Source organism: Sus scrofa, chromosome 15, assembly GCF_054392235.1.
Source record: "Sus scrofa isolate SSC_HxYL_T2T_F1_AM1 chromosome 15, Sscrofa_HxYL_maternal_Yorkshire_Landrace_v2.0, whole genome shotgun sequence".
NCBI lineage: Eukaryota > Metazoa > Chordata > Mammalia > Artiodactyla > Suidae > Sus > Sus scrofa.
The window spans coordinates 70,844,129-70,869,862 of record NC_139397.1 but is presented as its reverse complement, the minus strand read 5'-3'; the positions used below and the strand labels follow the sequence as shown (position 1 = coordinate 70,869,862).

The 25,734-nt window shown below is 39.8% G+C and overlaps 1 protein-coding gene across 5 annotated transcripts in view; it reads right to left on the bottom strand.

Moving 5' to 3' along the window:
• HERC2 (HECT and RLD domain containing E3 ubiquitin protein ligase 2) overlaps nucleotides 1-25,734 on the bottom strand; it is a 211,708-nt gene that overhangs the window by 36,686 nt on the left and 149,288 nt on the right. For all 5 annotated transcript variants that reach the window (XM_021075343.2, XM_021075345.2, XM_021075344.2 and 2 more), the window contains 12 exons: nucleotides 24,909-24,999; nucleotides 24,189-24,366; nucleotides 23,919-24,000; nucleotides 23,668-23,839; nucleotides 22,801-22,945; nucleotides 21,931-22,156; nucleotides 18,045-18,216; nucleotides 16,982-17,171; nucleotides 16,275-16,415; nucleotides 11,418-11,609; nucleotides 9,433-9,586; nucleotides 317-424 (listed from right to left, as the gene is read on the bottom strand). In XM_021075343.2, the coding sequence (XP_020931002.1) occupies nucleotides 317-424; nucleotides 9,433-9,586; nucleotides 11,418-11,609; nucleotides 16,275-16,415; nucleotides 16,982-17,171; nucleotides 18,045-18,216; nucleotides 21,931-22,156; nucleotides 22,801-22,945; nucleotides 23,668-23,839; nucleotides 23,919-24,000; nucleotides 24,189-24,366; nucleotides 24,909-24,999 (1,851 nt within the window). The remainder of the gene's footprint in view (nucleotides 1-316; nucleotides 425-9,432; nucleotides 9,587-11,417; nucleotides 11,610-16,274; nucleotides 16,416-16,981; nucleotides 17,172-18,044; nucleotides 18,217-21,930; nucleotides 22,157-22,800; nucleotides 22,946-23,667; nucleotides 23,840-23,918; nucleotides 24,001-24,188; nucleotides 24,367-24,908; nucleotides 25,000-25,734) is intronic.

The window sequence follows — 25,734 nt, the reverse complement described above, 5'->3', positions numbered from 1 at the left end:
TTGCACTCCAGTACACACCTTACAGCACCATCTCCACTCTCTGGGTGAGAATGGGCTACCTGGATGGTCTGTGCCACCAGCAAGGACTTGTTCTCACACTGGTCACCCAGTAATCCCACCATCAGTGGTGTGGTGAATATGTCACTTGGATAATTATCTTACTGAAAGTGCAGGGAAGAGGCAGATAAAACCTATTGTATTTTGCAGCAAGATCACTTACTGTCCCTTCCAAAGATTCACATAAGAATGAAGGAGTAATATTCTGTTTAATAATGCTAATGGTTCCATTCCACAAATGCAAGCTCAACCTCCCCACCTGACCGCACGGAGACAATCCTGTTGACACCGTCCATGACTGTAAGAGGGTCATGGCGCCTCTCTGTGGAGCACTGCCGGTCAAACTCCACCCTGAGTCCTTCTGCACCTGCAGGACAAAAAAGCACAAAACACAAAATAACCAACCCCACCAACATACCACAAACAAGGCCAAGAGCTATGACATACTACACAGAAGCAGTGAGATGAAAATGATATGCAATAGCTAATGAAAAACAGAATGTCAGGAAGAACCAACCTCAAAAAATAAACACCTAGGCTGGGTTCCCCCACCCTACCTCTCACAGGTTTTACCTGCAATGAAAATACCTGAAGACACTCACTTGGTCAACTGGTTTATGGTCTCTCTTTGGGCAAATGTTCCTGCTGCAGCCCCAATTGCAGGATCAAGCTTTATTATCCTGCCCCCTACATTTAAAAAGTTATATAAAATCACATTGGTCGAGCATTTAGCATTAGATCTAGAATTACCTTGGGACAAATCAGCTTACAAAGGAATCAGTTAAGGGCAGGACCTGTGTTATGGTGAAGGGAGGAGGTTCACAAATCTTTTCCCCACAAAACAACTATCAAACCACTCAAAATGGTAAGAAACAGTAATTCTGGGGCTCTTTAAATCTCTTAAAGGCAAATAACAAATTAAGAAATATTTATTTATGAAAAAGCTGCAGAACTTGAGTAGGGATAGTGAGAGCCTGCGGTGTTCTCGCCTGGGGTGCGGTACACTAGCTGGAGCACAGCTCCTCCAGGATGGGACTCTGCCTCCAGGGGGCGCTCACTGGTGCAAAGCAGGGGCAGTGCCCAGGCAGAGATCCTGGAAGTCATGGGGAGAGTCAGGTGCATGTTTGTGCATGTGCACACACACAGGAAAACTGACAAAATGCTGACTTCCATGCCCTCCTTGCTTCTCCCCCTCCCCAACAGAGCTCCATCTGCAGAGGGGAAATTGGCAAGCTTGAACTCGAAGCCAAGCAGATATGGAGCAAACCCTAAATGTCAGAGAACACAAAAAGAATAACCAAAGAAACCCAGCAACAATTATAAATCTTAAAAAAAAAAAAAAAAAAAGGTCAGAATCCAGATGATACAGTACAACCTAAAATGTCCACTTTTTGATTAAAAGTCATGAGAAGAGCAAAAACAATGGAAAGCGTGAGCCTGACTCATGAAGAAAATCAGTCAACAGAACACTGTAAACCAACTATAACGGAAAAAATAAACATCATTAAAAAATTAAAAAAAAATCAGTCAACAGAAACTGACTCTGATGGGCTAGATGCTAAATTTAGTAGACAACAACTTCAAAGCAGCTATAATAGATATGTTCAAAGAGTTCAAGAAAGCCATAGAAAACACGATAATAAAGGAAAATATGGTAATAATGACTCAATGAAAAAGGTATTAAAAGGAATTTTGGGGGTGGAATGTACAAAGAAAAATTCACTAGCTGGACAAAACAGAAGATTTGAAATGGCAGAAAAAAAGAATCATTATATAACTTGAAGACTGTATAAATTTCTATTACTCCATCTGAAGAATAAGAGAAAAAAGACTGGAGATAAATAAAGTTTCAAATATCTGGGATCCAACATCAACCACACAAACATATACATAATGGGAAGCCTCCCCCACCCCCTGCCCCCAACTACCAAAAAGGGGGAAGAGGATAAAAGGGGCAGAAAATGTGCTTGAACAGATACAGCCCCAAATCCCCAATTTGATGAAAAACAGTAATCCACATTTCCAAAAATTAATTAACCCCAAACAAACAGATATACACCCAGGCTAAAACTGCTGAAAACAAAAGATGAGAAAATCATGGAAGCAGCCAGAGGAAAAAAGACACATTAACATATAAAGGTACAAAATACGATTAACTTTGACTTCTCCTGGAAACAATGAACACAAGAAACAAGTGGGCTAACAAATTTAAAGTGATAAGAGAAAAAATTTCTATCAACTAAGAATTCTATATCCAGCAAAACCATCCCTCAAAAATAAAGGCAGGAGTTCCTGTCATGGCACAGAGGAAACAAATCCGACTAGGAACCATGAGGTTGCGGGTTCAATCCCTGGCCTCACTCAGTGGGTTAAGGATTTGGCGTTGTTGTGAGCTATGGTGGAGATCGCAGACATGGCTCAGATCTTGCGTTGCTGTGGCTATGGCATAGGCCAACAGCTGTAGCTCTAATTTGACCCCTAGCCTGGGACCCTCCACATGCCGTGGGTGCAGCTCTAAAAAGGAAAAAAAAAAAAGGTAAAATAAAAACATTCCCAACATGTACCACATACTGAGAGAATCCAATGTCAGCAAACATCTTTAGAAAAACCACATAAAGTATGTTCAGCTGAAATAAAATGATACTGGCTAGTGACTTGCGTCCACAGGAAGAAAAAAAGAGCACCAGAAATGGGAAATATGTGAGTTAAAAGATGTGTTTCTTCTTTTCCTTTTCTTAATATTTTTAAAAGGCAAAAATAAAATTGTATAAATCAGAGATTAGGAAATATAGTCCATGGACCAGGATTGTCCCACATCCATCCACCATTTTATATAGCCAGTGAGCTAAGTTTGTATATTTTTTAATGACTGAAAAAAATTCAAAATAATATTCTATGACATATGAAAGTTTGCCAATTCCTGACACAATGCAGTAGTTATTATGTCATATATTTGTAACACATGTAGCTGCAAGTATGTTGCACAGATTTTTAACATATACAGTGTGTATGACAATAACAGCAAAAAACAAGGGAAGAGGAAATACAACTATAGTGGAGAAATGTTGCTACATTTTACCAGAACTAAAGTATTAACCTGAAATAGACTGATCAATTTAAATGTATATTTTAATCCTTAGAGCAAACTCTTTAAAAAAGTGTTTCAGTATCAACTGATGAATTAAAATGGTACACTAAAATTTTCATGTTTAATATAAAAGAAAGCACTAAAGGAGGAACAAAAAAAGACAAGACAAAGAGAAAACATACAGCTAAATGGCAGATATAAATCCAGCCATATCTATAGTTACATTAGATGTGAATGGCCTAAGCATCTCAATCAAAAGGCAAAGACTGTCAGGTTGGATTTAAAAAAGCAAGATCTAACCAAAAGGTGCATAACAAGAGACAAACTTTAGATTCAAAGACATACAAGATTTGAAGTAAAAGGATGCAACAAGATCTACCATGCAAACAGTAACCATTAAGAGAGCTGGAGTGGCTGTACTAATATTATACAAAATAGACTTTAAGACAAAAAATGTTAATGCAGACAGAGAAATTTCACAGTGAAAAATGGGTCAAACATCAAGAATATAGAACAAGTAAAAGGTATGCACAACTAAAAACAAAGTCACAAACCACAGGAGGAAAAAAAACTGATGGAAATGAAAAAAGACAAATCCACAATTTTAGCTGGGAATAATCAAAACAATTTTCAATAACTGATAACAAGTAGACAGAAAATCTGTAAAAATACAGATTTCAACAAGATTACCTATAATCTTGACCTCATACATATTTAGAGAATATCCTCCTGTGTGCCTCTTCATCTGGCTGTTCATCTGTATCTTTTATCATATCCTTTATAATAAACTAGTAAAGACAAGTAAATGTTTACCTGAGTTCTGTGAACTGCCACAGCAAATTAATCAAACCCAAGGAGAAGGTTTAGAAACCTTTGATTTAGAGCACAAGGATAGCACAGCTAAGAATTTCAACTTGTGCTTGGCATTTGAAGTGGGGACAGTCTTGTGGGACTTAAGCCATTGACCTATGGGATCTGATGCTTTCTCTGGGTTGATAGTGTCAGGACTGAGTTAAACTGTAGGAAACTTGTTGGTGCTGCAAAACTGCATGATATGTGGAAACCCTAACACGTCTGGTGTCAGAGAAGTGGAGTGCTGTAGTACTGAGAGTAAAGGAGATACAAGTGAGGTTGCTTTTTCATTAGAACTAACCAACCCTACAGGAATTTAATAGATTTTGAGGTATACTTTGAACAACTTTATCCCAACAATCAAACAACTTGGATATGAATGAACAAATTCCAAATTACACCTTTACCAAAACCGACTCAAAGAAAAACAGAACATCTGACAAGATCTAGCTTCCTATGAAAAAAGTCCAGGCCCAGATGGCTTCGCTGGTGAATTCTACCAACTATTTACAGAATAAGAATACCAATCCTACACAAACTCTTTTGGAGAGTAAAGGAGGAGAGAACACTCTGCAACTCAATAGGTAAGGCCAGTATTACCCTGATACCAAAATCAAGTAAAGATATCACAAAGGGAGTTCCCACTGTGGCTCAGTGAGATAAGAACCCGAATAGTATCCATGAGGATGTATGTTCAATCTCTGGCCTTGCTCGGTGGGTTAAAGAATCTGACATTGCCACAAGCTGTGGCATAGGTCACGGAAGAAGCTTGGATCTGACATTGCTGTGACTGTGGTATAGGCTGGCAGCTACTACTCTAATGCGACCCCTAGCCTGGGAATGTCCATATGCTATGGGAGTGGCCCTAAAGAGACAAAAAAATTTTTAATTAAAAAATAAAAAGGAAAACTACAACCACTGTTCATGAAAATAGATGTAAAAATCCTTAACAAAATATTAGCAAAACAAATCCAGCAACATATACTACTGATTATACACTATGGACAATTATAATTCATCTAGGAATGCAACATGAGGTTAATATACAAAATCTGAGTCTCAGAATCTGCCATATTAATAGATAAAGATTAATGCACACATGGTACATCAATAGACACAAAATGCATTTAACAAAATCCAACACCCATTTATGATAAAAATTTCCCCCGAAGCCTAGGAATAGAAAGAAACTTCTTCAATGTGATAAAGGCATCTATGAAAAACCTATAGTTAACATACTTAATGAAATCAATGTATTCACCCACTGAAACAAGAAAAGGATTTCCGCTCTCACCCTTTGTATGCAACACTGACTCCAGCCAGTCCCTGTATTAGACAGAAACAGGTGATGTCTATTAAATGTCACAGGGTGAATGACATACCATGAAGAAGGACATGTATAAAATGAGGTTGGGAAAAGGCTGTTTTTACACATGGTGGCAAGGAAAGAATTCTCTCCCAGGGGCAATATGATCAGAAAAATATAACTAATTGCCAAGGGGAAGAGTATTTTAGGCCCACAGCAAGTACAAAGCACAACAAATGGAACATACCTGGAACATATTTAAGGACCAGCAAAAAAGATGCAGAGGGGCCATGAGAGAGAGATGGGAAGGGAAGAAGGGAAAGTTATTGGAGACGTGACCAAGATTCATGCGAAGCTGCACAGGCCACCATTAAGGGTTTAGGTCCTATTTTAAGGTTACCAGGGTAAACTGGTGGGTTTTAAGCAGACTACCAGTATGTTCTGACAAGTTTAAGAGACTGTCTCTGTATGTCATATAGGAAGTTGATGCTGGGGGACATGAGAGGTTAGGAGCAGAAGCTGAGCATGGATATTATACTAGTATATGACACAAGTGTAATAAACCAGGTGAGATTATATGGTTGGGCCCAGAACCCAACCATCTGGACTTGGTGATAAATGGCTGCATTTGGAATATACTTTAAAAGTAAAGATAACGGGACTTGCTGGGGGACTGGATATTAAGTGAGAGAGAAATAGAAAAAAGGAAGAGAATACCAGACTTACGTCTTAGGCCAGAATTATCTTTTGTTTTTAAATTTTCTATTATGAAAGAATAAGAGCTTAAAGTTAAAAGCTTTTCTGAATCCCATGGAATTCCTGTTACGGCTCAGTGGGTTAAGAATACAACACAGTGATGTTGCAGATGATGCAGGTTTGATCCCTGGCCTTGCTCAGTGGGTTAAGGATCCAGGATTATGGCAAGCTGCAGCATGGGTCCCAGATGTGGTCAGATCTGGTGTTGCCGTGGCTGTGGTGTAGGCCAGCAGCTGCAGCTCTGATTTGACTCCTAGCCTGGGAACTTCCAAATGCCACAGGTGCAGCTGTAAGAAGAAAAAGAAAAAGAATGCACTTCTTCTAAATGTTTAAGAAAACTAGTTTCTCTCAGAGTTCCCATGTGGCTCAGCAGGTTAAGAACACAACTAGCATCTGTGAGGATGCCTTGCTCAGTGGATTAAGGATCTGGCGTTGCTGCAAGCTGCAGTGTAGGTTGCAAATGCAGCTCAGACCCAGCATTGCTGTGTCTGTGGCACAGGCTGACAGCTGTAGCTCTGATTTGACCCTGGCCCAGGAACTTCAACATGCTGTAGGTAAGGCCATAAAAGGAAAAATAAAACAAAACCAGTTTCTCAAAAAAATGAGCAGGATAAAAATATCAAGGTCCAATGTAATATAAAGCTATTGTTAGAAAAAAAGAGAATAAGGAACAGAATATTTTCCTACAGACAATAACTACAAGCCAAAAACATGAAAATGTACCTATTATTTCAAACCAAGCTAAAAGAAATCAGGAAAATGATATAAAATATGAAAGAAAAGCCTAACTTAGAATTAGGAAATCAAAAAATTAAACGATAAAATTTAGTAAAGAATTTTTAAAAAAAATTTAGAAATGAATACTAAACTTGAAAGAGCATAGAGCAAATGAACACAACCAGAAGGAGAAAAAGGAAAAAATGAAACAGGTAAGGAGCCAACACTGACTCTAGAAGTCATCCAGAACATGATGATGACCACATGTCCATGAAAAAAACTGAAGCAAGGATGCAAACAAGTACCCAAACTGTAATGCAAAAAAACTCTTTTGAAAGACAATACTTGAAACCTCGTTTTGCAAAGGGACAGAGAATATAGCCTAAAACAACCAATATGAAAACATATATAGGAGTTCCTGTCGTGGCTCAGCAGAAACAAATCTGACTAGCATCCATGAGGACGCAGGTTTGATCCCTGGTCTTGCTCAGTGGGTTAAGGATCCAATGTTGCTGTGAACTGTGGTGTAGGTCACAGACACAGCTTGGATCCTGCGCTGCTGTGGATGTGGTGTAGGCTGGCAGCTACAGCTCTGATTCAACTCCTAGCCTGGGAACCTCCATAAGCTGTGGGTGCAGCCCTAAGAAGACAAAAGAAAAAAAAGAAAACATAGCTAGTAAATTTACTGAAAAGAAGGACAACCTATAAGGGGCAAAAATAGATGATCATTTTCCCACTTTCACAGGAGAAAAAATATGTGATCCAAGGATTTACTATTCAAAAAAGCTAATTTTCAAATGTGGACACAAACTCTCAAAACAAGTGGACCTCAGTGGGGACTACTCTCCTCTGAGCCCTGCTGAGGAACTCACGAGAGAGTAAGCTTCAGACAACACAATAAGGAGAGACACCAGGATTAAATGAAGATTAAAAAGAAAGGTAGTGAAGTAAGTGATAGCTATTATGCTCTGGAGACACAGTACAATCATTTTAATAAAGTTGGGACAATGAAAAGAGAACAAGCAAGAAAAAATTTTAACTTTTTCAGTAACTATATACATTTTTGATAGAATTAGAATTATAACCTGAGTCTTTTGTGTACATAATGTGGAATAAAGTAAGTAATTATGAGAAATTCTTTCACCCTCTGTCTTAGAACCAGGATTTTTAGTATAAAAGAAAAGAAACACAGATGTAACAGAAGAGGTTAGGTAAGAAAACTTGCAGTTCTGAATTTGCATCTATTATATCAGTATGAACACCAAAGTAGGTCCATCAGTCTGTCTGAATGTCCACTGAAAATGTCTAGAAATAATGATAGCCCAGTGATCTGATGTGCTATCTCCAACCACGGAAAATTCCATGTAGAGGCAAGAAACTACCTGACAAGCCTATCGCATCTCATGTCCTATCAGATTGCGTGGAAGTTACTGCTGGATAACGAGAGTCATCGCAAGAGCCAAACTGAAGAGGTTCTTGATGTCTGGAGATGGAAAAATTTGAGCTTCAATAGGATAACAATCACAATGGATTAAAGCCCATCATGTTTGTTTAAATCTATGAGTCCATAACGACATAGAAAGAAAACATGATAGGTAACCAGTTCATCTTCTTGAAAATGTAAACAGAAAAAGAACCCAGCTTTAATCTTGCCTTTCTTAAACAAACAGTACCCCTGGGTAACAACCAGCAGATGAGGGGACGTGTCCCTATAGAAAGTATTATAGCTTGGAGTTCCCATTGTGGTGCAGCAGAAATGAATCCGAGTACTATCCATGAGTGCAATCCCTGGCCTCACTCAGTGGGTTAAGGATCCAGCGTGGCTATGGCTGTGGTGTAAGCCAGCAGCTAGCTGTAGCTCCCATTCAACCCCTAGCCTAGGAACTTCTATGTGCTGCAGGTGCAGCCCTAAAAAGAAAAAAGAAAAAAAAAAAGTATTCTAGCTAATAAATAAGAAAGAAATGAAAAGATCAGAATAGCACCATCCTGCAACTTCCAATATATTTAATGGCATCAGGAACTGCTACCACCTCAGAAGGACAGACAAGCAGATACCAGGTGCTTCAAGATGCTGGATCACAAATACAAACGGCTTGCCAAAGGGGCTGGCTGAACTAATCAGGCCTCTAAATCAGGGAAAATCTTGCAGAAAGACAGAGCTGAGGAACAGGCGCAAGTACAGCAGGAGAGTGCATGTCAAATGCCCAGGTTCCTCCATAGGTGAATTGTTCAGAGAAGGGAAGAAACTATAGGTTAAGAGAAACTTAAAAGACAGAAATTATTCATTACGAGAGTTCACATGAGGATGAACATTTAACAGAAATTTCCAGAAATGCAAGTCAAGACAGTATCACTTTGTGCAAGGTGGGGCACAGACACAAGACTACTTCTAGACCTGAATTTTAGTGACTAATGCATCCACCTGATAAACATTAAGCTAAACAATTATCCTGCATCACGTTCTGTATCAGGCTTTATTTGGGGGGAAAAAAAGGTTGTTGTTGATTTTTTTTTCCTAGAAAAGGTGAGAAAAGTGATTCTAGAGCAATTCTGTAGCTTCTTTTCTATAAGGCAGTTGTTTCTACCGCAGAAATGAAGCTCTTCTACAGGCATGGACATCCCCACCCACTTCCTCCCTGGGACCAGCCCTGCATACCTGGTATCTTCACTGTGCCGCTGGAGGAAGTGTCATCAGTGTAGGGATGGCTACTTTCCACCACCACAGGCTGAGAGGACAGGCGGCCACTCTGTGAGTCAGTAGCCACGTCCTCCAACTCAGTGACACAGAGCTCCAACAACATATCTGCCACCTGCAGGAGGAAACGGGGTACAAAGCAGAAGGACGTCAGGATGCTCTCCCTGAATGAGATCCTTTCGCAGGGACAGGGGCACAGTGGGATTTGGGAATTTGAGAAATCTAGTGCAAATCACAGTTTGGTTTCCTCACCTATAAAAAAATGAAGACAGCAGAGGGCACTCAGGGGTACTGTGAAGCTTGGAGGGATCTATGAACAAGGGACCAGGAGGTGCCTGAACTACACAAAACATCTAATACACACCAAATGATGGGCCAGAATGTCTGTGAGTACAAAAGTTTCTCTTTATATCAAGAAAAGATTACATCTGAGTGAGGGAAGTCTGCCCCAGGGACAAAACTATCAAACAAAGGAGCAGAAACATGATAAAAATGACCAAGATCCTAGAAGGCACTGGGGGTCAAGCAGGAGGGGACAGGAATGGAGAGCAATGACCAAGCTGTCCAGGTTGAAGAGCGGCAGGCAGTGTTTGAAATAAGAGCTTCAAATACGAACACAACTGGGTGTCTCTTGACCCACGATGTTTAGGGCCAGCCCTCACACTACATTCTTCCACCAATCTAGAATATTCTGATTTCACTTGAAAAATTTAGTGATTCATACCATTTAAATGGCATTTACATGGTGTGGATGCTGCTGATGATAAAATCCTTGAATGCTATTTTTAAAAATTAGAATATGCTACTACAACAGCAACACATTAATCTCCAATTTTTTTGCCTTTTTTTTTTTTAGCTATTTTAGGGCTGCACCTGTGGCATATGGAAGTTCCCAGTCTAGGGGATGAATTGGAGCTGCAGCTGCTGGCCTACACCACACCTACAGCAAGGCCAGATCTTAGCCAAGTCTGTGACCTACACTTTAACCCAAAGCTGGATCCTTAACCCAAGGAGTGGGGCCAGGGAACGAACCCGTGTTCTTGTGGATACTGGTTGGGTTTGTTTCCACTGAGCCACAACAAGAACTCTCTCAATTCTATTTCTAAGATATACTGATATGACCTTGACTTTAAACCCTGAACTAGTTGCATGTGCTATTCAAATTTAAATTAGATAAAGTTAAATAAAATGAAAATGCCAGTGCTCAGGTACACTAATTATATTTCAAGTGCTCCATAGCCATACATGGCTCGTAGCTACCATACCGGATAGCTCAGGTACAGAACATCAGAGCATTACCGTGGCAGAAAGTCCTACAGGATTCAATGCTACCAAATATTAAATTCTATTTAAAATAGTTAATAGTTAAAATACTGTGGTATTAAAGCATAAAAATTAGATTAATGGAACAGAAAAGAATCCATAAGTGGACCCAAATACAGATAATTTAAAATATGATAAAAGTGGTCTTCAAATCACTGGGGAAAATATGGATTATTCAATAAGTGATGTTGAGACAACAGGCCTGCTATCTAGGAAAAAGTACAGTTGAATCTCTACTTTATCCTTTGCATTGAAATAAATCCCAGATGGTTCAAAAAGGTAAATATAACAAATGAAAATACAAAAATAATTAGAAGAAACTTTGGAAAATTGCCTTAAACAATGTTAAAAAATTGAAGCATGTTTCCAGCATAATATAAAATCCAGAAGAGTTTCCAGCATAATATAAAATCCAGAAGACATAAATGGAAAAAAAAAAAAAAAAAAAAAAAAAAAACCACCTAGACGACCTAATTTAATAAAAACTAGAAATTTCTAAATTCTAAAACATCAAAACAATATTTTAAGGCAGCACAGACGACAGAAAAAAGGCTCATTTTTGCAAGGAGTCCTTCAAACACAGGACAGCAGCAACACCTCCTTCCTGCCTGCCCGAGGCTCACCTGTGGGTAGGCGGTGCCCATGCCAGACAGCACAGCCGAAAGCACGTCTCTGCCCTTGTCCCCCGCCCGGCTGCACACAGACAGCTTGAGCAGGTCTACTATGACACGGGTGTCATCTGCAACCAGAAGACTGGTGAACTCATCCAAGGACTGGGGTTCTGGGCCTGATGCTTTATTTTGGCTTTCAACATCCTAAAAAGTCCAACAATTAAAATGAGGAGCGAAATGTTAAGGGATAAATAGTTACCAATTTTCCCACAAACTCAAAGGATACATGACTACCAGTGAGGAAGAAGGGACTTTCTGAGGCATTTAAGGCTAGGAACTACTACATTAAGAAAATGACAAGCCCCCAAAATCTCCACCAGGTATTATGCTTTCAAGGTCAATTAACTATTTTACAAATTACCAACAGCAGCAGCGGCAAAAAGAAGGCCTAACCTATAAAGAAACGAAAACGTATGCTGTGACCAAGTTCACATCATAGGGGTACATTAAGGGGGTAACTTGGAATGAAGTCACACCATGTAAGATCTACCCCCCCACACCCATAGGTACGTCTGGGAGTTTTCTATCAACTAATTGTGTACACTGTACAATGTGTATTTTAGAATTTATAAATTTACATATTTTGTCTAGATCCTCTCCATAATTCCTTCCTGGAATCTTACACGATGGATTCACTGGCATATAATACATTGTCCATAACCTCTGTTCCTTGGGTTCTTTGAAAAAGAAAACATATAAAGTAAGAGTATTTTCAATAGTGCCCTTTTACTTCCCATTCAGGTTGGCAGTTAAAAGATACCACATCTGCGAATGTTTACCTCTTTCCATGTTAGCAGAGGAAAGGTGCTGCTTGTTTGCCTGTGGCAGCATCACTGCCCACTCACAAAATCCATGTCATGAAGGTACCCTCCCTGGATAGCCACCCTACATCCTGCTGCTCCAGGGGGTTCCTACTCAGGACCCCCTGGAGGCTAGAAGTAGGTTTCAGCTTCCAGAGAAGAATGGGGAGCCATTGGAGCAGAGAAATCCCACAGATTCTGAGCTTAGACGGTGAGGGAATCCCCAAGACCTGTGCTGAACAAGGGAGGACCTGGCCATTCCTGTTCCCTGGGCAGAGTCCAGCTCACCAGGGGGAGAACAATATGCCACAGTGCCTCTTCTCTTCTCTCCTGATTTCTGGATCTCAGTGAAACTAGTGCCAACACTTTTCAGAAACAACAATGAGCCAGAGAAGCACAAACACTACTTGGGTACCTTAAGGGAAATGGGACCCATCTGATGTACCAATTCCATTGGCCCTGGAAGCCGTAGCTCTCAGAGGTAGGAGCATGGTTTCTCCCTTTAAAGAAACAAAGCCTGGAAACCCAGGGCATCAGCAAGTGAAATTCATCAGAAACAGTGACATTCCAGAATCTCACTCACTAACTATATTGAGAGATTAATATACATTTAGCAGAATATATTAATCATATATAACATCTTTGGTCTTACTTGAAATAGTACCCAACTTTTTTTTTTTTTTTTTTTTTTTGGTGGAGGCATTTTAAAAAAAAAGTAACAAATCTAAAGGAATTGCTAAAAAATAAAATCACTAGCTGCATATCCTCAAATAAGCCCAAAACTAACATGAAAATGGCTTTGTTGTAATTTATGAACAAACCAAAGCTGAAATGATAGGTATTTAGGGGAATAATCTGGATAATGCCTGTTTCATAATTAGGTTGGTGGGAAAGAAATTATACCATCCCTCTTCCACATAAAAGCAAAAAATGCTGCATGATTCAGAATAATGTCTGCATTTAAACCCTCATCCTAGGAGACTGCCAAACATTAAAAGTTGAGTTCAGACACCTAGTTTATAGATAGCAATTTTCTTACTACCACAGATGGCTATGAATAATTTCCATAGGAATATTTCGGTCAGCAGTAACAGCATAATAAATCAAGAGTTCCAAATGTAATTGAAAAGAATGTATGTTTGTTCCCAAGGAACCAGTATGCTGGTAAGAACAGTGTGTGAGCAGGCTGGGATAGCCTGGCAGAGGGAGCACTTGAGTAAGCTTAAGGTGCATCTACATGGGGTAGGGAGTGTGGCGCAGTGTGACAGAGTCAAACCAAGTGGAATGTATCCCTGGCTTTGAGCCATCTGGCATGGGGGGTGGGAATGGGGTCACAGGCCAAGCAGGGTAGGAGGTCATTCCTATGGAGGGAAGACTGGCTTTGCATGCCAGAAACTGTGTAGCGGAGGGAGGGTGTCCATGTGAGAGAGGATTGATTGGCAGCCCAACTGGAAGGGCGGCTACCTAAGGGGAAGTTAATTAAACTGTCAATAACAAGAGCCAGGTTTCTCACTTTCGGAGAAGAGAGTTACAAAAACAGAAATGGAGAAAACTAGAATGAATCTTGTGCAGTTATTAGAATTGACTGTATTGCTGGTGAAGCAGTGGTTCACAATATATGTGGACATATAACAAAATAAATATTAATGTACATAACTTATTGCATACATACACACACACGCTTATTTCCTAGCTCTGTCCAGTAAGAGAGCTTGTGAGTAGCAACCCCTCAACAGCAATGATCGCATGAAGGCCCAGATCTTGTCTTCAAAATACCATTCTCCACTAAAAAGAACCAAGACTTCTTGGGGAAACAATTGATTTCTGTGCTGAATCATAAAACATCTTATTAAACACAGAATTTTGTGTTATGCCAGGAAAAAAGGAAATAAAAGAATGATGAGAACATACTGGAACAGATAAAATTCTACCAAATATTTCAAGAATTAATACCAATCCTTCACAAACTCTTCTAAAAAACAGAAGGGGATGGAACACTGCCCAACTCGTTCTAGGAGGCCAGTATTACACTGTTGTCCAAACCATTAGAAGACATCATTAAAAAACTACAGATGAGTATACTTTGTGAACATAGGTACAGAAATCCTTAACAAAATAGCAAATAAATCCAGCAGCATGTAAAAGAATATATATTCTTGTGTATAGATGAGTATGTATATACATATATACATAATATATAATATATATGCATGTCCATTTGGAGAGAGGGCCTAAACCAAGGACACCTAGCAGCAACCAGCTTACCAAACTCCCAGATCTTATTTCTAAATTCTACAGTCCACTACAGGGAACCAGGGCTCCTTGAGTAATGGCTGATTTCAAGGCAGAGGCAGGGTAGGTGAAAGTTAAATTTGGAACTCACTACTTTGCCAGAAAATAAGGGAGTGCTCAAAGAATTACGGGAACACATCGGAAGGACAAACCAGCTGAAAAGGGCTCCTAATGGCCAAGTCTGGGACAATATGAGTGTTAGATGATGACAATAACATATGTCATTATTTCAGTAAAATAGGATCCCATGAATCTATGCTAATACAGACAGATACACAGACAGATGAGATGAAAAGGAAAAGTTTTCCCTTATTGAAGAACAGCAACAATGATATTCCAAAAGGAATGTTGAAATTTGAAAAATCACCATCTGACAACTACCACAGTAGTGATGGATTCAGCCAGAATCATCAAGAAATACTGAAAATACGATGAGGGACAAGGTAGAAACATAGTCTCAAAGTAGCTCCCATGCATACTCATTAACACACTTTTATTAACTTCCAATGGAAAAATCTGACAGATAATTCTAACCAAGTTAATAAGAATTAATATCACCTGTACTGCAGCAAATCAATGATGCACACATCCCAATGAGATGCACTGAAAAGAACTCTGCATTATTACTGTGGTGTTTCTGACAAAAAGAACTGAAGAACTGCTGCATACTAAAAGACCAAAGAGAACAACGCTCAACCCTGGGCTGGGTCCTAGACCTATAAAGGATACTGCTGGAACAACAAGCAAGCTCTGAGTAGGTCTGTGGATCAGAAAGTAATCCTGGGAATTCCCATCATGGCACAGTGGAAATGAAACCAACTAGGAACTCTGCGGTTGCGGGTTTGATCCCCTGGCTTCGCTCAGTGGGTTGAGGATCCAGCACTGGTGTGAGCTGTGGTGTAGGTCGCAGACATGGCTCAGCTCTGGCATTGCTGTGGCTGTGTACACATGTAGGCCAGCAGCAATAGCTCCGATTAGACCCCTAGCCTGGGAACCTCCATATGCCGCAGGTGCGGCCCTAAAAAAAAGCCCCCAAAAAGAAAGCAATACTGGATTGATAGTAATGTCCTGATATTTAGGAAATATACACTGAAGCTTGAGGAGGGTTGGGAGCTATGACCTATAGCTTTCCTGCCACTGGTTCAGAAACACTAACAACTAGAAAACCCAGGTGGAGAGTACTCAGAAGCATAGCTTGCTCTATTTCTATGTACTACTTCTGCCACTTGTGTGTACATTTAAGATTAAGATTGTTTCCTTTTTTTTTTGGTCTTTTTAGGGATGCCCTGCGGCATATGGAAGTTCCCAGGCTAGGTGTCGAATCAGAACTGTAGCTGCCAGCCTACACCATAGCCACAGCAACGTGGGATCCAAGCTGCATCTGCAACCTACACCACAGCTCATGGCAACACTGGATCCTTAACTCACTGAGTGAGGCCAGGGATCAAACCCGCATCCTCATGGATACTTGTTGGGTTCATTACCACTGAGCCACAACAGGAACTCCCTAAGATTATTTCAAAGTAGGAGTTCCCTGGTGGCTTAGCAGGTTACAGATCTCACATGGTTATTGCTGTGGCTCAGGTCACTGCTGTGGCATGCATTTGATCCCTAGCCCAGGAATTTCTGCATGTTGCTAGTGTGGCAAAAAAAATAAATAAATAAAAATAATAATAATAATAATGCTAAAATAAAATGTTAAAGAAAGCCCTCTGACCTCTTTGGTTTTGGTCATGGTTTCTGCAATGATGCTGGCAGCTCCTGGGTCATCTGTAACAGGGATAAATGGCCGAGAAGAAGCTGAAGCAGCAGATGGAGTCACCGCGGAGGGGGTCACAGCATCCTCAGAGGAGGCAATCTAGTTTCAAAATGTAGAAGAAAAGGAGAAATTTGGCAACCTGGCACATTTCCAATCCAACTCCAAAAGCCTTACTCCTTGGCCATCTGGAATATTCCAGATTTTACAGAGGTATAATAAGGCACTTACATCACCAGCCACCACTTCCACTGGGGTCTGGGACAGCCCTGCAAAGTCAAGCATATTCATATTCCCAGGAAAGCCTATTAATATTCACAAGAGATCACATGAAGATGACTATAATGAGCTCACATTTCTTCAAGTTGGGTTTTTTCCAAAGTTACAAAAACCTTTAGCTTTCAGCGTTTTCAGGTTTCAGAATTGCAGATAAAAGAACCGTGGAGCGGCATGCACCAATTTTTTAAAAAATAATCTATTTCCATTTACACACTAAAAAGGCTTCTCTTTAAACAGACTATTTTCTAATTCAAGCCAAATATCATAGCAGTATGCACAAAAACACTCTGAATTAAGTGAAAGAATGACTTACCCTTTAATAGAAACAAATTAGCTACCTTTTCCTTTCTAGTCTAATATTGCTTTATTGCTTTCCAATTTATTTTTACCTCTCCTCGCTTTTCCTGCCATGGATTTGGACTCAGCCTATCTTCAAAATCAACAGCCAGCACACATTCCTCTCCATTCATGGGACTGGCCACAGCAGACACATCAGAAGGGGGTGCCGAGGAGGAGAACGAGGGACACTCCACTGGGGCGACCATGCCGGCTGGCATCAGGGCCCCAACCACAGCGTCTCTGTCAGGAGAGAAAGCCAGGCCTGGGGTGAGCTGCCCTTCACCTCTGCAGGATGGGAGGGCCAGGGGGCAGGACAACCATTTACTGAAGGACTCCCTCATTTTTATAGGCTAAGTTTAAAAGTTACAGAAGTTTCAGAAAAATATTGAATATTATTAGTATGTATCCACTGGCTAAAAGCTGAAGTATTTACTCCTGATCTTACTGAATGATCACAGTGATGAAAGATGAAAAACTGCCAACATAAAAATCAGACCAGAATAAGCCTCTGAATTTCCCTGAGAAATTTTCTTGGGTTGTTAGAGCCTAAGGGTAATTCTGTATTTACTGAAAGCCAAAAACCAAAGGGCACCTCACACAAGGCAGCAAGGACTAAATGTCCTCTCAATGACTGAGTCTGCCTTGGGTCTGAACTAACGTTCCTCTGTAAGTATTTCTCTCTACTCATCAGGTCCATATCCATAACACTGACAGATAGGCCATGTACTTAGGCTGTGAGAAAACAGCAGCAAAATGGTGGAAAAGACAGTACTACCAAAACATGCCTTACCAAGAGTAAAGGCAGTGACAAGTGTCTTAAACATGACTTATATTAGTACCAACTAATTCTTCCTCTTATCAGCCAAAATATGCTGTTCATTGGCCATGAAGAGTAATGAAAATGTTTTTTAACTTGATTTTCTAATTCATATTTCAACCCCCATTAAAGAAAGCACAAAGATACCATTCACCATCAAAGGCCATAAGACTTGGAATTCACAATATTTAAAAACAATAACACAACATTCTCCAAGACACTCGGTCAATCAAAAAATTACAAAAACTCAGAACTTACATAATTGTGAGAGTTCAAAAATTAGTAAACAAGCTTACCTGGCATACATTATTTGCAGTGCTGTAAGTATATGAGATAAGGCCTGCTGTTTGGCCAGATTTCCATCTAATGACAGAAGAATCTTGGCAAGAGAAGGGCGATTTGGTTTAGAATTATTTGCACCACTGATTTTATTACTGGCAGCAGAAGAATCAGCATCTGAAGGCACACCTGAAAAAGGAAAATAAAATTTGGGTTCAATTTTTAACATCACAGTTTGCTTTATTTCTATAATTTGACCTTTCAGTTTAGTTCCAAAATCCATTGCAATCTGGATTTTGCTATGTCACAGGTTAAATATTAGTCTAATTAAGCTAGACATAAATCTTACTAGAAAAGAAACAGATAACACTAAGTCTATTAAAGGAATTAAATTTGGGGTTAAAAAAAATGTAAAGAAACCACACAAAGAAAACTCTAGGCCCAGACAGCTTTACTAGTGAATTCTATTGAAATAATATCAATTTACACAAGTTAAAAAGGAAAACTGAAAAGACAGAAACACTTACTGCTTCATTCTACGAGGCCAAACACACAGAGATATTAAGAGAAAATTACAGACCAATATCTATCACGAACAAAGGTAAAAGTTCTCAACATTTTTTAAGTTAATTGAATACAACAAGGTACAAAAATAATAATCTATAGGTTTTAAAAAAAAAGTCTGAAAAGAAAATTTTAAAATACACAAAACTAAGTGAAAAAGAATATATAACATACCAAAATTTGAAAGCAGTGCTGAGAGGGAAATTTATAGTACTAAAAGTTTGCATTAGAAAAGAGGAAAAGTTCCAAATCAAGGATCTTAAACTCTCACCTCAAGAGAGAAGAATAGAAAATAAAAAGCAAGTATAAAGATGAGAACATAAACTAATAAAAGTGAAAAGAGATAAACAACAGAGAAAAATCAAAGAAACGAAAAACAGCAAAACCAAGTGGGGTGTATTTATTCCAAGGTATGGAAGACTGACTCAAAAACCTATACATGAATATTCACAGCAGGTTTTATTTGCAAAAGCCCCAAACTAGAAATAATCCAAATATCCTTAAAAACTTCAATGGCATTTCTTCTACACACTAGCAAGAAGCAACCTGAATACTTCCAGATAATAGCAAGAAACAAAAGAAATTTTTAAAATACCATTCATAACAGGATGAACAATTTGAAATGCTTAGGGATAAATATGACAAAAGACATGCAAGACCTATACTCTGAAAGTACAAAAGAACTACTGAGAAATATTAAAGATCTAAACAAATGGAGAGAAACAGAAGATTCATGAGTTCGAAGATTCAGTTCTGCAAAGCAAGTTCCAAACTGATCTATAATCAATGCAATCAAAATCCTAATTTTATAAAAACTGACATTCTAAAAGTTATATGGAAATGTAAAGGGCCTAGAATACCCAAAACACACTTGAAAAGAAAAAACAAAGCTAAAGAATTACCAAAGCCTGAACTCAGTCCTTAAAAAGCTACAGTAATCAAGACAATATGATACTGGCATCAAAATACAAAAATAAATCAATGAAACAGGATGGACAATCCAGAAATGGGTTCACACATACATGGAAAACTGATTTTTGACAAAGGTGCAAAAAAGGTGCAAATTCTTTCAATAAAGAAAGAATAGTTTCTTCAACAAATGCAACTGAAGTAACTAGATGGTCATATAACAAAAGTAAATAAATTTCAATCTGTACCTCAACCATATACAAAACTTAACTCAATCTCAATTTGTCTTTTTAGGGCCAAACCCGCAGCATATGGAGGTTCCCTGGCTAGGGGTCCAATCAGAGCTGTAACCACTGGCCTACGCCACAGCCACAGCCACGAAGGATCTGAGCCATGTCTGTGACCTACACCACAGCTCAAGGCAACGTCAGATCCCCGACCCATTGAGCAAGGCCAGGGATCGAACCTGCAACTTCATGGTTCCTAGTTGGATTTGTTAACAACTGAGCCACAACAGGAACGCCTATAAAACTTTTATATGGAGTTCATATTGTGGCTCAGCAGGTTAAGAATCCGACTAGTATCCAAAAGGATGTGGGTTCAATCCCTGGCCTTGCTCAGTGGGTTAAGGATCTGGCACTGCCACGAGCTGCAATGCAAGTTGTAGACTTGGCTTGGATCTGGCATTACTGTGGCTGTGGCATTAGGCCAGCAGCTGCAGCTCCGATTTGACCCCTAGACCAGCAACTTCTATATGCTGCAGGTACCTAAAAAGGAAAAAAGATGAGCTCCTGTTGTGGCTCAGCAGTTAATGAACCTGACTAACATCCATGAGGACATGGGTTCGATCCCTGGCCTCAATCGGTGGGTTAAGGATACTGCATTGCTGTGGGCTGTGGTGTAGGTCGCAGACATGGCTCGGATCCTGTCTTGCTGTGGCTGTGGCACAGGCTCACAGTTGTAGCAGTGATTTGACCCCTAGCCTGGGAACCTCCATATGCCACGGGTATGCATGGACCTAAAAAGAAAATGGAAAAAAAAAAAAAAAAAAAAAGGAAAAGAAAGGGAGAAAGAAAAAGAAAGAAAGAAAGAAAACATAGGAAAAGAATCTTTACAATCTTGAGTTAGGCAAAGATTGTTTAGATACAACACCGTTAAGTATGATCCATAAAAGATAAAAATGGATAAACTGGACTTAAAATTTTAATTTTCTGCTCTTAAATATTCACTTAAGAAAATAAATAGACAAGCCACTATGGGAGAAAATATGTGAAAAGCATATATCTGACGACAAACTTGTATCCAGAATACATAATCAATGTTCAAAACTCAATAATAAGAAAGCAACCTAGGTTTATATATAGACAAGATATAAATAGACACTTAAAACATATCTGGATGGTAAATAAGCAAGATGCTCAAAATCATCAGTCATTAGGGAGCTGTAAAGTAAAACCACAATGAGCTATCATCATATATCTACAAGGATGGCTAGAGTTAAAGACTGACCAGACCATGTGCAGACAAAAACTGGGGGAGTTTGAGCTTTGGAACAACTACTGCGCAAAACAGTTTGTTGGTATATTAAGATATATCTATATATATCATATGATCCAACCATTACTCTCATAAGCATCTACACTAGAGAAATCCAAGTGTATGTCCACATAAAGACTTGTATACAAATGTTCATGGCAATTTTATTTACATAGCCAGAATTTGGACACAACTCAAAAGTCCATCAATAGGCAAATGGATAAACAATATCCCCATAAATAAAATGCTATTCAACAATAATAAAAGTATGAAATACTGACATGTGCAACATGGATGAATCTCAAAGTAATTATGGTGAGCGAAAATAGTGAGATTAAGCAAAAAGTACATCCTGTACAACTGCATTTATATAAAACTCTGAAAAGGCAAACTGATCTATAATAACAGAAAGCAAGTCAAGTGGCTATGGGAGGCAGAGACAGGGCTATGAAATGGCACAGGAAATTCAAGGTGGTGTATGTTTGTTTCTTTATCTTGACTGTGGTGATGCTTTCACAGATGTACATGTGTCAAAGCTGATGGAAATTACACCTTAAATATGTAGGCTTACAGTATACTGAGTATATACCTAGCAGCCCAGCAAAGGGCCTATATATGTCAAATAGTTATTACAAAGTCTCCTGTTTGCACACATGCACAGCATTGCCAGAACCAACCTGATCACAATGCAGGAATCAGCATTGTACTTCCTTCTCAAGGTTTTATTCCAGCATAAATCACGGCACAGTGTACCATGATGATTCTGTGGCTTTGGTTCAGAATGCAGCTAACACAATGCTACAACCTCTAATCTGCTAGTGATATTACACATTCTACCCATCATACTGCTCTAGCATATGGAAGGATCGAAAATAAAACACAAATCTGTGTTACCTAAATAGGAAGCACCTAAAGGGTCCCTTGCAGTCTGGAAGAGGACAGGCTCGTGAACAGAGGGTGTTGCCACATCCACGGTTGTCCATGCCACACTGTGCGAAGACCCACAAGCCACTCGCGTGATCTTCTGACCTTCTAGGCCTTGCACAAGTGTGGGCTTTCTATTAACTGTGGTCGTGCCATTGCCCTGTTGGCCATGGTCATTGTCACCCCAAGCGTATACCTGTTGGGAGGGAAAAACAGAATTTTTTAACATTTCAGAACATTTTCTTTAAATTTACTTCAAAACTCTTGTCAATGACTATAGACGAGTATTTACTTAATGTCAACCCAATGAATCCATCTATTGTGTTCTGTTATAGGAAAGCAGGGAGCTTCTCCTCTTCAACTCAATGCAATAACTTATTTTTTCCTTCATGTTGCAAAGAAAAATGACCAAAAACAATAAGCTCACTTTGCAAGTAGTTTACTTCCTGGCTTTACAGAATTAGAAAGTATAATTTATTTTTAATTCATTTTGATTAAAGCAGAGTGTGCTGATCTGTTGTCATAAATGAAGTTCAAAGTATATCATCTATGAGCTTGTCATGGGATGGCCTCTTGTGGCAGAAGCATGAGTGACACTTGATGAGGATAACTATTTCTGAAACAAAGTACAAATATCTCCCAAAACTAGAGTAGGAAAGTCCACTGCTTTATAACCTGCATCAGTCAGCAACTCTATCCTGGGTGCCCTACCCTCGCTGACAATTGGGCAGGTCTATATATGCAAACAAAGGACAAAGCCCATCCTCTTGGCTCCCCAGGTACCAGGACTCACCTCATTGCTTCATGAGTGACACAAGGACTTGTCATGACCTCACTTACCTGCCCTGCATCAGTGACCGCCAGGCAGTGCAAGGCACCGACGGCCACGTGCACGATCTTCTTTCCTCTCAGCCCTTCTACCACCTGCGGCTTCCGCACGTGCACGTCGGAGCCATGGCCCAGCCTGAAGTAGTCCCCCTTCCCCCTGCAGGGAGGTCAAAAGTGAGCAGCATTTTAATATACGGTTATGGTCTGGCAATGCCCCAAAGGAAAACACTCCATCATAGCACTGGTGCCAGCTCAATAATAGCATCACACACAATGCCCAAGGTCTTTGAAATTATGTTATAAAATAGTAAACCGTTAATTCAAACTAGTTCATTAGTTCTGCTAGCAAGATTCTTAATGTGTGTTTTACAACATTTAAACTACTGATGTAGGTTTCATAGAAAGAGACTAAAAACACAACCTCAAAAGGCTCTTAAAAAATCTCTACTAGAATTTTTTCTCAAGTCACCTCTTGTTCATGATACTCAAAGGACATCTCACTGTCCACAGTCAGTGCACTCCTTTCTGATTCAATAAGATAAACTTTCATTAGAAACACACACGAACTTTTTTTCATAGATCAAGGAAACCAAACATTTTCCACCCACTTGACCACTAGGCTCCTTATATGCCAAGAAAGCATAAGAAACCCTCTGTGTACACCTTACCTAAACAAGAAACACAAGTTGGGTTAAAATTTCCCCCAAGTTCCTTTCTAGAGGATCCAGTTATAATGGGAAATTTCTTCTTGTAATAATGCTAATTCCAACTCAAAATAAATAAAAGAATAAAGATGCCTGGATGAATAAGAAAATGAAGGCTCTCCCTCCCTTCAAGGTGCCATGCAGACACCCTGGCAGGTGACTGGCGTTCACGTACCATGTCCACACCACTCCCGACTTGGTGAGGGCCAGGGAGAACTGTGCTCCGCACTCGATCTGGCACACGCCCTGTCCATTTAGTCTTTCAATGTTCTGGGGAATGTTACAGCCTTCACTTCCTCCTCGGCCCAATTTGCCAAAGTCACCATCGCCCCAGGAAAATACCAAACCTAGGTTAAAAATACATACTTCAGGCTGGCACCTCACGATATTCTTCCCCTAGCCATGTGGCGCGAGGCCAGGACTCACCTTCATCGGTCAGAGCCAGGGTCTGTGCATCTCTACTTCCACACGCCACCTGGATGACTCTGTGACCAAGAAGGACTTTCACCTACTCAATTACAAATTTAAAAACAGAATCAAGCACAGGCACTGAAAAAGCAAGGGAGAGGTATTCCCCAGACTGAAAGCCATTTACTGCACATTGCCTTTATGAACTGTCCTAGACTCGGAGCTTATCTTCTCTGGAAATCAGCAGATGGCAAGCTTTCTGTAACCAACAAAAATATGTATAATCACCATTTTGGGCTTCAGCTGTGTTGTGTTATCCCCATGTCCCAAGCGGCCGTACTCTCCAAGGCCCCAGGTGTACAGTTCCCCGCTGGACGTGAGGGCTGCACTGTGAGAGCTTCCACAGGCAATATCCCGGATTCGTTTGGTTTTCAGGGCCTCTATCAGCCGAGGCTTGTCACAGTTCCTAAAGCAAGAATAAATAATCTTGCCTATAATCCAGTCTTTTTTAAAGAAGAAAGTAAAGGACATCTACAGAGGAACCACATTTAGTCAAAACAACATTTGTAGGTTAACTTAACTATCAAGCCTTAGAACATGTGAGGCCAAATCACATTCAGAGATTTTTTTTTTTTTTTTTTCTTTTTAGAGCCACACTTGCAGCATATAGAAATTCCCAGGCTAGAGGGTCAAGTCGGAGCTACAGCTGCCGGCCTACGCCACAGCCACAGCAACACCCAATCTGAGCTGTATCTGAGACCTACATACCACAGCTCACTGCAATGCCAGACCCTTAACCCACTGAGTGAGGCCAGGGATTGAACCCATGTCCTCATGGATACCAGTCAGGTTCTTAACTTGCTAATAAGCCACATTCCTCATAGATATTTTCTTAAATATATTTTTACGTTCCATAATTATTCAATTTTCTACAAAATGAATATCAAAAGGCACTATTATTATCAGTAACAGTTTCTTATTAGCAAATAATGAAGGAAATATTCTTACATTCTGCTGAAGTGTCCAAGTTTGCCATCATCACCTTCACCCCAGGAAAACACCTTCCCATCGACAGTTAAAGCTGTCGCATGCCTTCCACCTGCAACATTCACACAGATTAGGGCAGCCAGAGTTGGCTGACAAAAAGCAAAGAGCATTTGACCACCTATTTCGCCTGGTGTGCAATATGTACTCACTGAATATGTGTTGAATAAAAATAAAAAGGATCAACATTTCAGGGTGACAAATAAATAAAACAAGTGAAAATTTAATTAAACCACTAAGTTTAAGTCCTAGAAAGAATTTTGCTTGCAAAGAAGCAACAAAATAATGCCATTTTATTAATGAGATTGCTGCTATGTTAAATACAAAAAAGACCAAAATTCAGATGGAAAAAAAGTAAAAATGAATACATTTCTGATTAGGCAAATCATCAAATGCTGTGATTTGCTTACAATGCTTTTGAGAACTATACCTCAACAGTGGAATTATTTAAGCAAAAGTATCATCAGTTGTAATTAAGGCCCTGTGCTCACCCCTCCCAAGACAATCAGCTCATGCTCCTTTCCCAGCAGGGAGCAGTCTCCCAGTCCATGGACCCCAGCTCAGGCCTGCAGAGCCTCTCCTCACTGTCACTTGGGTCCCCTGGCTCCTAGGCGCCCAACCCTCCTAATGCTCCTTCTGCCCTGTTCCTTACAAACAGTGCCCACATGATCTAGGGCAATGTGCTTAGCTAAAAGCCATACTTCCCAGACTCCCTTGCCCAGAGAGGAAGGTGACCGAGATGTGACAGAAGTGTGTAAGGCTTCCAGAAAAGCTCTCTGGAGGGGCCGAG